The sequence below is a fragment of the Delphinus delphis genome, chromosome 14 (assembly GCF_949987515.2).
Source record: "Delphinus delphis chromosome 14, mDelDel1.2, whole genome shotgun sequence".
Lineage (NCBI taxonomy): Eukaryota > Metazoa > Chordata > Mammalia > Artiodactyla > Delphinidae > Delphinus > Delphinus delphis.
This window is the reverse complement of record NC_082696.1, coordinates 60,576,264-60,594,453: the sequence shown is the minus strand read 5'-3', so window position 1 is coordinate 60,594,453 and position 18,190 is coordinate 60,576,264. Positions and strand designations below refer to the sequence as shown.

Below are 18,190 nucleotides of genomic sequence, written 5' to 3'. Positions count from 1 at the left end.
ATTTTGCTTGCTGCTAGAGACATCTGAATAGAAAATTGTGGGGATACAGCATGTGAAACAATTGCAGGAATTTAAAAAGTTTCATTGAAGAGTTTTATTTAAGCTGGGACGTCATGGAAGAATAAGTTAAAAAATAAATGTGGGTAGAGGAGAGTGAAGAAGAGGACAGGCATTCCAGAAGAGACATGAAGTCCTGAAAAGGCTTGGTGTATGGAGGACACAGTGTGCTACTCCACATGTGGTATGCAGCCGCAGAGGATGCTGCTGGAAAGTAGACTCCATGCTGATCGTGAGTCTTACATGATCAGTAAGAAGTCTGGATATCAAGTAGTCACATAGTTCATTATACTTCCCCTATTGTTATAAATTTCATACTTTATATTAAATGCCTTTTTAAAAATCTGCTTCCTTAGATTTTCAAGTTGTTTATGGCAAGATCACGTCTGCCTTATCCACCACTGTACTCCATGGCATCTGGTAATCAATAAGTATTTGTTACATGAATGAATGTTTCTGCTTGTTCTGAAACTTGATGCCCTTTGGGACCACATCACCTACTCTATTCCAAGTTACCGCTTTAATGTCCGGTGTTCCACCTCTCAGTTTGCAACCACATTGCCCAACAGTTTGCCTGTTTGGTGGCAGTACTTAGTGACAGGTTTTATTACTGTTTTCTGCATTTTAAATAAAGCTGGATACTTTACTAGACAAGAACATTTGTGGCATTGGCTTTGAGTGACCCAGAATGAGATACTGAGACGGGAAAGTAACTGAAATAACTCCCCTCCACCAACTCTATAGGGCATATAGTTAAAAGGAATTATATATGTATAGTATATACATTTTTTAAAAAATGAAGAGTGAGGTATAAAAGTAAAACGGATCAACAAAGGTACTCCAGAGTAACTACTTTTTACCGATTTCAATGTAGGGGTAAGCAAAACAAACGTGCTCCTTGTTTCTTCCATTCCATCCATAGCCATATACATTTACTACCTTATGTTTATATTTCTTCATTATTTGATGGAGCTAATCCTCCGCGTAAGAGAAATCGGAAAGGCTCTAGACTACATGAAAGCAGTTCCCAACATTTATGGTACCCAAATTATTCACATTTGTGCAAAAAAAAAAAAAAGTAACTATCCAACAGGTTCAAAGCTTTGAGCCCAAGTAAAAATAAGCATGATGGGGCTTCCCTGGTGGCGCGGTGGTTGGGAGTCCGCTTGCCGATGCGGGGGACAAGGGTTTGTGCCCCGGTCCGGGAAGATCCCACATGCTGCGGAGCGGCTGGGCCGGTGAGCCATGGCCAATGAGCTTGCGCGTCCGGAGCCTGTGCTCCGCAACGGGAGAGGCCACAACAATGAGAGGCCCGCGTACCGCCAAAAAAAAATTTTTAAAAATAAATAAATAAGCATGATTCCCTATACAAATGGGATTGCCCTTCCTTAATAGCTAGAGAAGAGGGGATGCTAATTGCAGGCCCCGGCACATCTCTTCCTCACCCCCCATCCCAAAAATAAAACAAAGGGGAGGCAGAAAAAAAAAGAAGAGTGGTTAATTTGATTACACTGCGCCAAAAACATTGGGGATAATGCAAACAAAGACCTAAAGTAACACTTTATTAACTTGGCTTTCCTGCAACCCATCCGCGGCCGGGCAGAGACCTCGCGGCCTAGCTCTCAGCAGTCCCCGCCAGGCTTCCATTGCCGAGGACAAACCTCCCGCGCGGGGTGGGCGGGGCTGAGGCCTTTCGGGCCCCGCCCATGCCTGCGCCGGCCGCACGCGTTTCGTAGCTGCGTCGGGGAGGAGTCTCTTGTCCCTCTGCGCGGCCCGTTCCGCCCCGGCTCCCGTGGCTTTTCGGCTGACGTGTCTACTGGTGGCCGGCTGCTTGGCGAGTAGGGCTGAGATGGCGGACGCTTGGGAAGAGATTAGGCGGTTGGCGGCAGACTTCCAGCGGGCGCAGTTCACAGAGGCCACGCAGAGGTGCCTGACTCTCCCTCTCCTTTGTGGAGTCCAAAATAGCCCCAGGGCGGCCACGCCAAGATCTGAGGCCGCAAACCCCAGGCCTTGGACCCCGGACCTTCCCAGCCGCTGTCAGCGTTCCCGCCCCCTCCCCCGCTCCCAAAGCCTAGATTGCGGCTGCCAGTATAATACCCGGCGCGGGGAGACCGAGAACATCCCCCCACCCTTTAAGCCCCAGCCAGGTGCAGGCGCGGCCTCCCCCCACGACAGCTGGGGCTGGTGACTTGGAGCTGTCTTAAGAACGTCTCTCTAACCCTTACTTAACCGTCAGCAAGTCATTGCCTGTTATACACTTCCTGACTTAGAGCTTGAAAGGAGAGGCTAACCCCAAAGTACAGTACTTTGCAAATACTCTGTTGACCCCTTAAACATTTTGCCTTTTTATTCACCAGAACAGATGTCCTAGGCCAGAACCAGGGTCTTATCTGTCATTTTTAGGGACTCCGGACACTGATATTTCCTACAAACCCACTAACCTTTGCGGGGGGTGTCCTGAAAAGCACCCTAACTCTGCTTTTTACCATTACCGAGCACGTAAAAAGCTAGTAGAACCCTTTTTTATCCGTTGACTATTCCTTGTCTTGTTTCTTCTGGGGCTGAAGACTTTAATCCCTTGATGCTGTGTTTTGTATCAGTGCGAGCAAACTAGGACACTTAACGTGTTTTCCTATCTCCTACCTACAGATGAGTTGCATGAATGAGACAATAATGCATTCAATAAAAGAAAATTTTGTTTTTTTTTAACTGAAGCTAAATTGAAAATTGAAATAAAAGTAGGGCAGTTTTTTCCCTTATGTAAATTACATGTCCTAATTTTTCAGATTTGAAGATTAGAAGCAGGCCTAGAAGAGAGAGCAAACTTGAAATCTGTAATAGAAAGATTTGTAACAATGAACTACATGATTTAAGTTCGTGTAAACCTGTTTACTCCCTAGAACTTTTTTTAATTTATTGAATTAGTATTATACTAATAAAAGATACAGATTTTGTAATATAGAACCTAATGACTACCCAAACCCTTTTAAAAGCCCATTTTCATACGTTTTCTTAATCATATTATGCACTGAATGTATCAAATGCATTTTTAAAAGTTAACTTTTGTTTCCCTCAGGTTGTCAGAGCGGAATTGCATTGAGATCGTGAATAAATTGATTGCTCAGAAACAGCTAGAAGTAGTTCACACACTTGATGGGAAGGAATATATTACTCCAGCCCAAATTAGTAAAGAAATGAGAGATGAGTTACATGTTCGAGGTGGTAAGTAATTCCTTAGTTTTTTTCTTCTGGTTCTTTGGAAGGGGGGGGAAAACCCTTAAAACTATACATCATAAGTGATTTGGAGGTTATAGGACACCCTTTCAATTGTTAATATGGTAATCAGCCTTAATATTTTTAATAGGTTTAGGTAAACCTGATCGTATAATTTAAATGAAGTCAAATATTGTCACTTTAAAAATAGCATTTTTGGGCTTCCCTCGTGGCGCAGTGGTTGAGAGTCCGCCTGCTGATGCAGGGGACACGGTTTTGTGCCCCGGTCCGGGAAGATCCCACATGCCGCGGAGCGGCTGGGCCCGTGAGCCATGGCCGCTGAGCCTGCACGTCCGGAGCCTGTGCTCCGCAATGGGAGAGGCCACAACAGTGAGAGGCCCGCGTACCGCAAAAAAAAAAAAAAAAAAAAAAAAATTTTTTTTTTTATTTTGAGTTATGTGTTCTGTATGTGAATTAATCAGCTGTTTCTTTTCACAGTTCATGAATTTATTGGGTGACTCAGGGGTGGATACTTAGCTGCCTCTTACCAGGTGATAATTATGAAGAGGAAATAGAGATTTTAAAGTATAGATTGTTGAAAATCAAGGTTGTACTACCATGCTCTTTTTTAAACTTTAAGTATTTGCAAATTAGGAATCAATGTAATAGCGTGCTACATCTGTTTGTAGGAAATGCTATTACAAGCATACAAAAAAGTTTTTGTTTCCTTTTTCTTTTTGAAATTTGAACAAATTACTGAGCAAATTTAAACACGTTGATTAGATTAGATGCATCTGTGAAAACAACTCATTAGATGTCGTTAGATATACCCTTGGTGTTTGTTTTTTATCTTCCTGCATAGTCCTAATAAAATATTAGCTATAATTTGGAATACTTAACAGATATTCTTTAGCTAATAAGTGGTAACCTACCAGTTTCAAATAATTGAAAAAAGTTTACCTGAATTTAGTTGTATCTCTTTGGTCACAGTAGATAAAATTGCAAAGGGAGGTAAATAACCCCTGTATATCTGGCTAAACCGTGTATCAGCTGATTCTCTAATTGGCCTGATATGACAGATGGAACTTTGAAAATAAACTGTTGTCTGTACCTTAAGTGATGAAAATTTATTCAGCTAATGGTTTGCTTTTGAAGACATTAATTATCGCAGCCCTGTGTCCTTTGTAGAAGGAGGACGTTGACGGTCCAAAACATAAATCTGTTGGAATTTACAGTTTTTGGCTGGTATGTACGTAACACATAATGTAAAATAAATGAATGTCTTTTCTTTAAAGGTCGAGTAAACATTGTTGATCTGCAACAGGTAAATTTCAACTTTATAATAGTTTTTACTTTGATTCCTCAACATTAATTTTTTCAGTGCCCTAAGTATTCCTTGGTACTGGTATCATGTTTTGTGTTTGTGAAGAAATAATTACATAACCCTCACTGACATATATTGAATCAGTTTAATAAGTTCTTCTTTCTCAGTTGACTTGCTTATTCTTTATTCTTTATGAAATAAACTCATAGTTGTCATTTTATGTAATTACAGAATTTATGTAATTTTGGGAGAAAAATTACCGGTTTCCTGTTTGTTTGTTTTTAATATGTGGAAGTAAAAGAAATGTAGATATTTTTAGAAAATACAGGTATACATGTCATCAGTAAGGTACACTACAGTATATACAAGAAACTGGCAAATTTTGTGTGAAATGGTATATCTTTTAATTTTTATTTTATACTGGAGTATAGTTGATTTATAGTTTTTTTTTCAGATTATTTTCCTGTATAGGTTATTACAGAATATTGAATACCATTCCCTGTGCTATACAGTAGATCCTTGTTGATTATCTGTTTTATGTATAGTAATGTGTATATGTTAATCCCAAACTCCTAATTTATTCCTCCTCCTGACTTCTCCCCTTTGGTAACCATAAGTTTGTTTTCAAAGGCTCTGAGTCTGTTTCTGTTTTGTAAATAACTTCATTTGTATCATTTTTTTTTAGATTCCTCATATAAGTGATATCATATGATAATTGACTTTCTCTGTCTGACATACTCCACTTAATGTGATAATCTCTAGGTCTGTCCATGTTGCTGCAGATGGCATTATTTCATTCTTTTTTATGGCTGAGTACTATTCCATTGTATATATGTAGCACATCTTTATCCATTCCTCTGTTGATGGACATTTAGGTGGTTTCCAACCTAATTGGAAGCAATTTACCTATTGTACATAGTGCTGCAGTGAACATTGCCGTGCATGTATCTTTTTGAAGTATAGTATTCTCCGGATGTATGCCTAGGAGTGGGATTGCTGGATCATATGGCAATTCTATTTTTAGTTTTTTAAGGAATCTCCGTACGGTTCTGCATAGTGGTTGTACCAATATACATTCCCACCAACAGTGTAGGAGGGTTCCCTTTTCTCCATAGCCTCTCCAGCATATATTGTTTGTAGACTTTTTGATGATGGCCATTCTGACCAGTATTAGGTGATACCTGATTGTAGTTTTGATTTGCATTCTCTAATAATTAGTGATGTTGAGCATATTTTCATGTTGTTTTGGCCACCTGTATGTTGATGGAGAAATGTCTGTTTAGATCTTCTGCCCATTTTTTGATTGGGTTGTTTTTTTGATATTGAGTTACATGAGCTGTTTGTATATTTTGGAGATTAATCCCTTGTCACCCACTTCGTTTGCAAATATTTTCTCCCATTCTGTCGATTGCCTTTTCATTTTGTTTATTGTTTCCTTTGCTGTGCAAAACTTTTAAGTTTAGTTAGGTGCCATATGTCTATTTTTGTTTTTATTTTCATTACTCTAGGAGGTAGATCCATAAAGATATTGCTGGGAGGGAGACGCAAGAGGGAGGGGATATCTGTATATGTATAGCTGACTCACTTTGTTATACACTGCTCACTTTCTGCTCACTTTGTTTAGCAGAAACTAACACAACATTGTAAAGCAATTTTACTCCAATAAAGATGTTAAAAGAAAATATTGCTGCGATTTACGTCAAAGAGTGTTCTGCCTATGTTTTCCTCTAAGAGTTTTATAGTATCCAGTCTTACATTGAGGTCTTTAATCCATTTTGTGTTTATTTTTGTGTATGATGTTAGAGAGTGTTCTAATTTCATTCTTTTACATGTAGCTGTCCAGTTTTCCCAGCATCACTTACTGAAGAGATAGTCTTTTCTCCATTGTATATTCTTGCCTCCTTTGTCATAGGTGAATTGACCATAAGTGTGTGGGTTTATTTCTGGGCTTTCTGTACTATTCTGTTGATCTATATTTCTGTTTTTTGTGCCAGTGCCATACTGTTTTGATGACTGTAACCTGTAGTATAGTCTGAAGTCAAGGAGCCTGATTCCTCCAGCTCTCTTTTTCTTTCTCTGGATTGCTTTGGCTATTTGGAGTCTTTTGTATTTCCATACAAATTGTAAAACTTTTTGTTCTAGTTTTGTGAAAAATGCCATTGGTAATTTGATAGGAATTGCATTGAATTTGTAGATTGCCTTGGGTAGTATAGTCATTTTGACGATACTGATTCTTCCAATCCAAGAGCATGATATATCTTTCCATCTGTTTGTGTCATCTTTGATTTCTTTCATCAGTATCTTACAGTTTTCAGAGTACGGGTCTTTTGCCTCCTTAGGTAGGTTTATTCCTAGGTATTTTATTCTTTTTGATGCAATGGTAAATGGGATTGTACCCTTAATTTCTCGTTCTGATCTTTCGTTGTCAGTGTATAGAAAAGCAAGAGATTTCTGTATTTTAATTTTGTATCCTGTGACTTTACCAATTTCCTTGATGAGCTTTACTTATCTGGTAGCATCTTTAGGATTTTCTGTGTATAGTGTCATTTCATCCGCAAACAGTGACAGTTTTACTTCCTTTCCAATTTGGATTCCTTTTATTTCTCTTTTTTCTCTGATTGCCATGGCTAGGACTTCCAAAATGATGTTGAATAAAAGTGGCGAGAGTGGACATCCTTATCTTGTTTCTGATCTCAGAGGAAATGCTTTCAGCTTTTCCCCATTGAGTATGATGCTAGCTGTAGGTTTGTTGTATATGGCCTTTATTATGTTGAGGTGTGTTCCCTCTATGCCCAACTTTCTGACGAGTTTTTATCATAGATGGGTGTTGAATTTTGTCAAAAGCTTTTTCTGCATCTATTGAGATTATCATACGGTTTTTATTCTTCGGTTTGATCAGTATGTGTCTTGGCTTGTTGCTCCTTGGGTTTATCCTGTAAGGGACTCTGCGCTTCCTGGTCTTGAGTGAGTGTTTCCTTTCTCGTGTTAGGGGAGTTTTCGGCTGTTACCGCTTCAAATATCTTCTCATGCCCTTTCTCTCTCTCCTCCTTCTGGGACCCCTATAATGTGAATGTTGGCACATTTAATGTTGTCCCAGAGGTGTCTTAGGTTGTCCTCACTTCTTTTCATTCTTTTTTCTTTATTCTTTTCCACAGCAGTGATTTCCACCAATCTATCTTCCAGCTCACTTATGTGTTCTTCTGCCTCATTTATTCTGCTGTTGATTGCTTCTAGTGTATTTTTCATCACAGTTATTGTATTGTTCATCTCTGTTTGTTCTTTAAATCTTCTAGCTCTTGTTTAACATTTCTTGTATCTTCCCAGTCTGTGCCTTCATTCTTTTTCCGAGATCTTGGATCATCTTTGCTATCATTATTCTGAATTCTTTTTCAGGCAGATTGCCCATTTCCACTTTACTTAGTTGTCCTTCTGGGGCTTCATCTTATTCCTTTATCTGGAACATATTTCTCTACCATGTCATTTTATTTAACTTTCTGTGTTTGAGGTTTCCATTCCACAGGCTTCAGGATTGTAGTTCTCCTTGCTTCTGGTGTTTGCCTCCTGGTGGGTGAGGTTGGTTCAGGGGCTTGTGCAGTCTTCCTGGTGGGAGGGACTGGTGCCTGCCCCCTGGTGGGTGGAGCTGGGTCCTGCCCTTCTGGTGGACAGGGCCATGTCAAGGGGTGTGTCTAGAGGTGGTTGTGGGCTCAGGATGTTAGGTAGCCTTTCTGTTGATGAATGGGGCGTGGTCCCACCCTGTTGGTTGTTTGGCCTGAGGTGTCCCAACACTGGAGCCTCCAGGCTGTTGGGTGGGGCCAGATCTTGGTGCCAAAATGGCGACCTCCAAAAGAGCTCATGCTGAGGAGTATTCCCTGGGGCCTCTGCCACCAGTGTCCTTGTCCCCACAGTGGGCCACAGCAGACCCCCACCTTCCTAGGAGACCCTCCAGGACCCTAAGGTAGGTCTGGCCCAGGCTACTGTGGAGTCACTGCTTTGCTCTGGGTCCCAGTGAATATGAAACCTTGTGTGTGCCCTCCAAGTGTGGAGTCTCTATTTCCCCTAGTCCTGTGGAGCTCCTGCACTCAAGCCCACCGGCCTTCAAAGCCAAATGCTCTGGGGGCTCTTCCTCCTGATGCCAGACCCCTAGGCTGGGGAGCCTGACGTGGGGATCAGAACTCTCACTTCTGTGGGAGAAACTCTAACAGAGGATCCAGTTTGTGGATTATTCACCTGGCGGGTACGGGGTTTGATTATATTGAGAAAGCGCCCCTCCTGGCATCTCCTTCTGGCTCCTTCTTTGTCTTTGGATGTGGAATACCCTTTTTGATAGATTCCAGTGTTTTTTGTTGATAGTTGTTCAGCAGTTAGTTGTGATTTTGGTGTTTTCTTGAGAAGAGGTGAGCTCACGTCCTTCAACTCCACCACCTTGTTTCCCTACCTTCCAAAAATGAGCAGAACTGATGTCGTTAGGTTAGAGGACCTTGGTCCTTGTCTTTTTTGGAGAGAGAATTCCACTGTAAAGCAGGCACAGAGTTTATCGGAAGCACAGTATGTGCAAAGAGAACAAAGAAGCAATTTATTTAGAGCAAAGCAGAAATACACACCCAGAGAAGAGTGTGGACATTCTCCCTGATGAGGAGCACACCAGAGAGGTGATTTAAATCACTTACATGGAGGCAGTTTTTCCGGGCCTTTGTTTTCCTTTGGCCAGTCATCTTGCTTCGTTTCCCACCTCTGACCAGACCCAGGGCCCTTCCTGATATGCGTGTGCACCTTTTTGCCAAGGTGGATTCCAGCACAGAGGCCTATGGAAGATTGACAGCACCTTTTATGGGGCAGCGCCCCTTCCTTTTTGACCCCCAAGGAGTCTTTCTGCACATGTGCAGTCAGGGAGGTTTCCTTGACCTCAGGAGTGATAGATGCAGTCATCTTATCTAATTACTTCAGCAGAGCTCAGCTCCTGCCATTAACTTTGTCCTTGAAGTGTCTAGGGCATACAAACCTCCAATTACTCTGCCTGACAAACTCTAGCTCTTCATCCCAGGGGCCTGTCTACCTTCTACCTCAAATCCCCCTGAGAGATGTGAACCCCAAGAAATCTTTATTGGGAGGACGAACAGCAACAGTCTTTCCTCTATAGATTCTTTAGGCTGGCAAGGGGCTCATAGACCCTACCTACTTGGGGTCATGGAGCCCTCACCAGGTTTCATTAAGGGGCCCCAGGGTGACTTCTGTTATTATTCTGGCAAGATCCGTTTCAAGGAATGGCTGGAATCTGTGGATCACCATCATCTTGTCTGGGAAACTGTTGCAGAGAACAAACTGAAGAAGTAGATTAAAAGAAGGCAAGGGCCAAAGATCAGTAAAAGAATTATTGTAACCAGAGGCCCAAGCAGGAGTAAGAACCAGGTTACATTTGGTAACAGTTTTGGTACGGGTCCAGATAGAGTCAGTACTTGGCTTATCCTGTCCAAAGAATGGAACCATTTGGCCTGGTCATATATTTTTGACGTCCTTTTCTGTTAACCCAGTGTGATTGTTGTAGGTGTTACAGTCCCAGTTAGAAGGAGTTGGAGGATTGACAACCTGAACATTAATAGACTAAACAGATCTAATTTTTTTTTCCGGGAGAATAAACCTGAGACCCAATATGGACCTGGTGCTTCGGGGAGACCTGTAGCCACGTAGCCAGTTGTCTAGTTTTATCTAAGTAGGTTTTAACCTTTGATGTGTTATTAAAACATAAATAACAGGAGCTGTTGGTCACTACACATGTCCCTTCTTTCTGTTAATGTATGATCTAAAGCAATTTTATTATTTAAAAATGTAGTAGTTACAAAAGGAGACCTTGAAAACGTAAGGTTGTAGCTACCAGCTGTCAGCTGGTATTGTCCTGAGAACGGCCGGTGGCGTCAAGTTTGACACAGCTCATAAAACTTAAGTTCTCAGCAATACAAAGTCTTTTCTGAAATCACGCCCATAGTGTCACCTAGTATTACCTTGGTTGGCTGACTTTTTGACTTTTAATTGTAATTTTTCCCTTAATAGCCAAAGCAGATGTCACCGTTAATGATTTTAATGTTTTTCTAGGTATGAGAAGAGGCAAGAATTAGGGATCAAAAATATCCTTACCTGAAAATATCTAACTATCTGAAGGCCTGTTCTGTCACTTTTTCCCAGAGCACAGAGTGCCTCATTTCTGATTTCCATTCCGAACTCTTTTCATGGGATGTTGAAGGTCAGCAGCTGAAGCAGCTCATGATTTAATCCTTGTAGAGGTAGATGGCGAGTGCCAGTTTCCAGTTGGCAGGGCCCTTTATAATCATAAATTTGAACGTGGTTTGGGTGGCATTTTATGACCATTTTGTACCATGGTGCTAGGAATGTTCATTCCCAGGTCTGGTGAAGATTTTGCTGACAGGCCACTCACTGTGCTATTTATTACTGGACGAGGCCTTGTTATCAGTAGCCAAAAGTCTCTGGACCACCTGTCTTACTAGTCTCTTATGATCCAGGAAAATATTCCCTTTTGTTGCTTCCTCCCATATCTAGAGTTACACTAACAGTCATTGATTTCGTATGAGACTATATATATATCATCATTTTATCAGAGATCAGTCATACATTTGGTAATGTAAGAAACAACAATTTTGTAAAACAGGCAATAAAAAATAATATAGCTAGCAGTATTAGTAAGGTCAGAAGTAAGGGTTTAAGTCAAGAACTTACATTAGGTGCAGCCTAGTACATCCCCAAGTTGTCTGTCTTAGTCTGTTTTGTACCACTTCGTATCTTTAAGGGAAATTATATACATTGGCATTGTCCATAAGACGTTCAGCCTAATTTCCTAATGTTACTAGGCTGGTTATCCTTAGTATAGTCTAATTGTTCCTTTAAACTTAAATGATCATAGCCTGGTGTTAATCTCCAGGTTGTAGATCATGGAGTATGTGACCTTTATCCAAAGGTTGATTATGAAGTTAGGCTTCAGAAAGAAACTTAGAATGTCCCTTTAATAATTTAATTAAATTTTGTAACAATATAATGTTAACAGCAAGGAACTATCTGGGAAGTGAGTCTTAGTAGACACAGGCCTTAATTAACAAAACTAGAATTTAATATTTAGTGAAACATAATCCTTTTTCTAAAATGCCCTCATTTCCACCAAACACAGCCAAGATCAATTTGTTTTCAAAATAAGTTTGGTCCATTGACAGTATAGGCTCCTCCATGCTGACTCTGGTGTAACTCCTCAGGAGTCTCAGACTAAATTCCCAAAAGGCCTCTCAAGGCCAAGAAAGCCATGCCAAAGGCCTGCCATCAGATTTTGCTTAGGTGGATTTCTGTCTTCTAGAGGTCCCTAAAGTATTTTGAGATTCCTTTACATGTCAGGAGGCAGTCTTTTTTATTTACCTGATAAGGCTGTTCATAACCCAAGGATCTCCAATTTCTGGAGGGACCAGGCAAAGAGAAAAATGTTTTAATTTTATCCTCAGGTGTAAATTACCAAATTGTTGTAAGCCATAAGTAACTTGAGGAGAAGGGCTTTTATGTATCTGAAAAACAAAGATTAGAAGTTGGTAATATGTCAGAGTCATAAAAATTAATCATATTTACCAGTTCCTTTAATCCCATGTAATTAATTTTTGTTCTGTTTGAGTCCACTTTTTCCATTAGTTTTGTTGACCTTGCCTGATGATTGAGGATGATAGTTACAGTGATAATTTCAAGAAGTTTGCGTTAAGGCTTATATGATTTGTCTAGTGAAGTGGGTGTCTCGATCACTGGAGGTTGAAGAAAGTATACCCCAAGTGGAAAACACATTTTTTAACCATTTCCTTTTCATTGTGAGGGCATCAGCCCTGTAGCCAGGGAAGGCTTTAACCCATCAAGTAAAAATGGAGTTTGCCAGGGAGCTGGGAAAAGCCAGGTGGCCATCTTGGATTTCCCATAACCCTGTTTAATTTACAGCTATTGTTTACCCATTTTAAGTTTCCTGATTTAGGAGTAGACCATTGCCATGTTACAAGGACATCAGGATGGCAGAGTCTGACAGTCAGGGGTTAATCTTTGTAGAAGCAGAGTGAACTTTATCTACATGTGTCATGATCTTTACAGATTCTGTCATTGTTACCTTTTATTTGACAATGTTCCTCCTGTAATTTAATCTGTCAAATAATCCCAGTTAGTGTAATATTTTTCTGAGATGCCTCAGGGGCCCTGTGAAGTGCCTTGAAGTTAGCTGGAGGTCAGAAGAACTTTAATTAGAATTTGACACTTGGGAAGTTTGTTAAAAAAATATCAAAAAAATATCAAAAAGTTTTAAAACAGTCAAATAGAATCATAGATCATTGTGAAATAATACTTATTTACTCAACCAAAGTAACAAAAGATTTCAAAAGCAAATACAAATCACCTAAAGACAAAGAAATTCACACAGTCTCTTATCAAAAGCAGCATTCCAAGAAAACTTTGTTCTCTTAACAGAGAGAGAAAAAATTCCAGTCTTCATATCTTCTATCACCGACAACATATATTCTACTTGCTTCACACAGTGAAATGCTTCCCTTATCATTTTAGTAGCTTTAATTATGTATTATACTTGTTAACCCTTAAAAACCTTAACCTCTAGTGAAAACCAAGAAGAAAGCAATTGTGAACTGTTTGTCGTATTGGTATTTCCTGATTAGCAAACTTAATATATTCCATAACCTCTAAAAATATGCATTTTCCCAAAGCCCAGTTTCTTTTCTCAATGTAGTACAAGGCATGTGTCTGATAAACCCAAACATCTTTAGTTTCCCTCTTGCGAGAAGACAAAAGTAGGTGAATTTAGATTTGTTCAGCAATCAATATTTCAGTATTTTATCTTAAAAATGATTTAGACGTTTAATGACTTTTTATCATTTGACTTGATTTAGCAAAACTAAAGTTTCAAGGTACCAAAAATCTGGAAAAACTAAAACATAATTATTCCCACACTGTTTACTCAAAAGCTTTTATCCCATACCAAGTTAATTCTCTTGTTGACAAATGTAACAGATACAGTGTGAACTTAATGACTTTCAGTAAACCTAGGTAAAACAAAGGTATTATACTTAATATTGATGACTCTAAAGACATGTCTGTATTAATAAACTTAAACTAACTTTAATATCAGATAGCAATTCAATACTGAATATTTCCCAGATCATGTGAACCTGAAATTTGTTTAGCTTAGTTTCTCTTATATATAGAATTGTTTGATTTATAAGCACTTACTTTTCTTTCAGCCAATTAAATAGAGTTCATTTACGAATTAGCCTCAGCAATATTATCCACAGACAGAGACACATACTGAGATATACATAAATCCAGACAGACAGAGATCTCACAGTTTCTGCTTGAGGTTTAAAATGCCTCTTTGCTTTTTTTTTTCCCTTGGCTTGAAGTTCTACTAATTAACCCAAGGCTGAAGTCTCAGGCAAAGTGGGCTTTGTTTGTCTCTCAAGGACATGATAAGAGTTAACTTCAGGCTTTCTCCTAGGCGTATTTTTGTTCTCTCAGGATCAGAATTCTGAAAAAAAGTATTTTAACAAGCTAGCTTTCTCTAATTGCATATGCAGAAAGAACCAGTTTTGCAATTTCAAAAGGGTTTTATCTTAACCAGTTTTTTCTGGAGTCTAAAGAGTATTGTGGCCACACAGTGTCAAAAAAAAATCATCTTTTTCTGTATTCATAGTTTCATAGCTAGAATTTAGACCAAAGAGTGCTCAAATTGGCCCTAATGACAGAGGCAGACTGGCTGATACATTGTTGTCCCAGGGATACCTTCCATGGTGTTTATGACTAAAAGTGGACAGAAAGAACAAAAAGAACTTAGTGCCCTGGGAGCGTTTCTGAGGGGTGTTTTTTTTTTTGGTTTAGAAGGAGATCCTCCCATGTTGAATAACCTGCAACTGAGAACAGTGCTTCTAGAAATGAAGTCCAGCATCCTGGAAACATTACTAGGAGGCACCTGGAGGAGATTCAGAGTGTCCTCTGAATGTCCTTCAATCTTAATGCTGATGGGCTTTGGAGCATCCTGTACTCCCCCACTGATTTCTAACCAGACATCTCTGGTCAGCTTTGGTTTCTTGCACAGGGTGCCCTCCCTTCTTACCTGGGGTGGACATTAGAACCAGTGCAGAGTGGTTGCCGGTTTTCCCTTAAGCTTTATAGACATCAGATCTCCCCTATGTCCTATAACAAGATTTCCTACTGGGATGTACTCCTCGGGGTTGAGCATTTGTAAAATTTATGACATTATCTGCTGGGAATTGGCCAGCCCAATAGGCTGTCCATAGCAGTGTAAGGGCTGCCAAAGCTTGAGGGGTTGGGGGGTCCGAGAGGTAAAAGGAGGAACTCTTGGAAGAATTGGAGTTGGGAAACATAATTATTTCCAAAGTCATATGCCCTGGTGTTTTTTGTAACAAAGATAAGACCTCAGGGAGCCTGTGCACTCAGCCTGACAAAGACAGCATTGGCAGTTTAGAAATAAAAAGCAAAAGATCTTCTCCCAGGAGGGTGTGAAAATATGTAGTGAAAAACAGACCCTTATGTGCAAGAAAAGTAGGAAAGAAAGGTGCAGGCCAAAGGAGAAGCTAAGGAAGATAGTGCAAGCAGAGGTCTCTAGCCATAGTTGAGCAAGACGTGCAAGTTACCTTGGAAGCAATCCAAGTCATGGCACCAGACGACGTCGGCAGGTGAGAGGACCTTGGTCCTTGTCTTCTTGAGAGAAAAAATTCACAAAAAGACATTGTAAAGCAGGCACAAGATCTATTGGAAGCACAGTATGTGCAAAGAGAACAAAGAACCAGGTTATTTAGAGCAAAGCAAAAATATGCACCCAGAGAAGAGTGCAGGCATCCTCCCTAATGAGGAGCACACCAGAGAGGTGATTTAAATCACTTATATGGAGAGAGTTTTTCCAGGTGTTTGTTTTTCTCTGGCCAGTCATCTTGCTTCGTTTCCAACCTCCGACCTGACCCAGGGTGCTTCTCCATATGCAGGTGCATCTTTTTGCCAAGATGGATTCCAGCGCAGCAGCCTATGGGACATTGACAGCACCTATTATGGGGTAGCGCGCCTCCCTTTTTGACCCCCGAGGAGTCTTTCTGCACATGTGCAGTCAGGGAGGTCTCCTTGACCTCAGGAGTGATAGATGTGGTCATCTTATCTCTCTATTCTGGCAGAGCTCAGCTCCTGCCATTAGCTTTGTCCTTGAAGTGTCTAGGGAACACAAGCTCCAATTTACTCTGCCTGACAAACTTTAACTGTTCAGCCCAGGGGCCCATCTACATCTACCTCCCAGCTCAGAACCACCAGCCAGGATCTGCCGAGAAGCCTTGTTCACGAAGCCGACAGCAGGTTTGGCTGACGTCTTAGCAAGCCTGAGAACCACAGCAGGGGCTGAGATGCATGGGCCAACTTGATCCCCTGAATTCTGGCCTGCAGAGCCTCTCCTGAGCGAGAGAGCCAGGGCTGGGTTGATCTTGGGCCAAGTGGCTGCCTGTGGGGCGGCAGTCTGGTGACTGCTCCGAGGCAATGGGTGGTTTGGGTCGCAGACTCACCAACTCACTGTGTGATCTCTGGCAGGTTGGGACTTGCCTGTTGCGCCCCACCAGACTCCCCAGGCTCCAGGGGGACTCTGGAGGAGAAAAGACCCCTGAAATGGTGTAACTTCTTAATACGAACTTTCTTAGCAAGTGAAAATGTACTTGTTCAGAAATCAAAGTAAATAAGCAACAAGCCTCTAATTTTTTATTTGAGACTTGTTATAATATTTCATATCAATTTGAAATTCACCTAAGGATAAGTAAGTTTTTTTTTAAGTTCTAAATATGTAATATCAAACTTAAACAGTATGAACTTATCACTAATAGAATTTGTACTTATTTTCCAGGCGATTAATGTGGATCTGACTCATATTGAAAATAGAATTGGTGACATTGTTAAATCAGAAAGACATGTTCAGCTAGTGTTGGGACAACTGATAGATGAGTATGTACGATATTTAAGTACACTTTTTTGTTTTCTTTTTTTGTAAGTAAATTTATACTTAAATTTAGAACAGTTGTGGCCACTTCAGCATTTTGTTTAGAACACTTAGTGCTGATTTTCATTGTAAGGATCATTGTACTTAAAAAGTAAGTATTTACTTGTGTGGAGTACTTGGAAATAATATAACTTTTATTTTTTTCTGTTGTTTTAAAGCGACACAAAACATAATTTTTATCATCTTTCCTGTATGAGTTTAACTCTGAAAGCAGAATTGTTCCAAAAATATTAATGAAAATGATTGCAGAATTTTAATTGTTGAAAACAATTTCAGCATTTATTATTTGATTAACCTTACATTTAGTTAAATTGATAAGAAAATTTTCAGAATATGAGTAATGAATGGTGTTTACCTAAACATATTCATTACTTTTGAGGCATACCTTATTGCAACAGGAATTAGACATAATAGATAGAGGAAAATTATTATTCCTAATTGGGTTTTTCCTTTTTTTTTTTTAAACTATTAGGAACTATTTGGATCGGTTAGCAGAAGAGGTAAATGATAAATTACAGGAAAGTGGTCAGGTAACCATATCCGAACTGTGTAAAACCTATGATCTTCCCGGAAACTTTCTGACACAGGTATTTTTTTCTTAATACTATAATATGTCTTTTCAGATAAATAAAAGAATTTTAATGGGAGGGAAGAAACTATACCTTCTTACCATTAATTGATTTTTTGCAAGTGTTTGACTACTGATGTTCTAACAATATATTTGGGGAATACTTAAACATTGATGGCTCTGATGAGATTGTTTAGACGTGATTGTAATCTTCCTGAACCCAGAGACACCCTAAACTTAAGTAGACTTAAGTTCTAGGCCTGCTTTGATGCAGTAGCAGGTATACCATAAGCATATAGGTTTATTTAATGTTCTGATAACAACTGTACAGAAACTTTAACCAGGGTATCATCAGTTCTGATTGCCTAGTTATATTTTAAGAAATATTTTAAGAAATAACTGATGAAGACTATAATTTAGAAGGGGTGCTACTGGCATCTTGTGTGGTAAAGGTCAAGGCTGATGCTAAACATCCTGCAGTGCACAGAACATCCCTTCCCAACAAAGAATTTTCTTGCCCAAAATGTAAGTAGTACCAACATCTTTTGATGTCACCTTTTTTCCTCTAAACTGTCAGTGTGACAGGAAGAAGGACCAAGGAATCACTTATATTCTCTTCATTTTTGGTACTTGTGTCAATACTCAAATCAGATATCTTGATTTATAGTGTAATAACAATGCTACCTGAAAATAGAGGCTAGTTCCCTGTTTGTTTTTTCTTAAAATGGTTTGACATTTTAGAATTATAGAAGTCCATTTGGTACAGTGGAAAGTGCATGGGCTTTGGAGTTAAACAGACCTTGATTTGAATTCTGGCTATGCCACTGCTTAGTTATTCAGTGTCAGGAAAATTATTTCATGTCTTTTGTGCTTCCAGTTACATATCTGAAAATGGGCATAATTGTCTCTTTCATAGATCTCAGTGAGGCTATATTCATGATATATCTACTGAAAT

The 18,190-nt window shown here is 39.7% G+C and overlaps 1 protein-coding gene across 1 annotated transcript in view; it reads left to right on the top strand.

Annotated features, from left to right (window-relative positions):
* Positions 1-1,652: 1,652 nt before the first annotated feature.
* UFL1 (UFM1 specific ligase 1) overlaps positions 1,653-18,190 on the top strand; it is a 51,926-nt gene continuing 35,388 nt past the window's right edge. Inside the window, exons 1-5 of the mRNA XM_060030217.1 lie at positions 1,653-1,983; positions 3,134-3,279; positions 4,566-4,594; positions 16,515-16,612; positions 17,140-17,254. Coding sequence (XP_059886200.1) covers positions 1,907-1,983; positions 3,134-3,279; positions 4,566-4,594; positions 16,515-16,612; positions 17,140-17,254 — 465 coding nt within the window. The 5' untranslated portion in view covers positions 1,653-1,906. The remainder of the gene's footprint in view (positions 1,984-3,133; positions 3,280-4,565; positions 4,595-16,514; positions 16,613-17,139; positions 17,255-18,190) is intronic.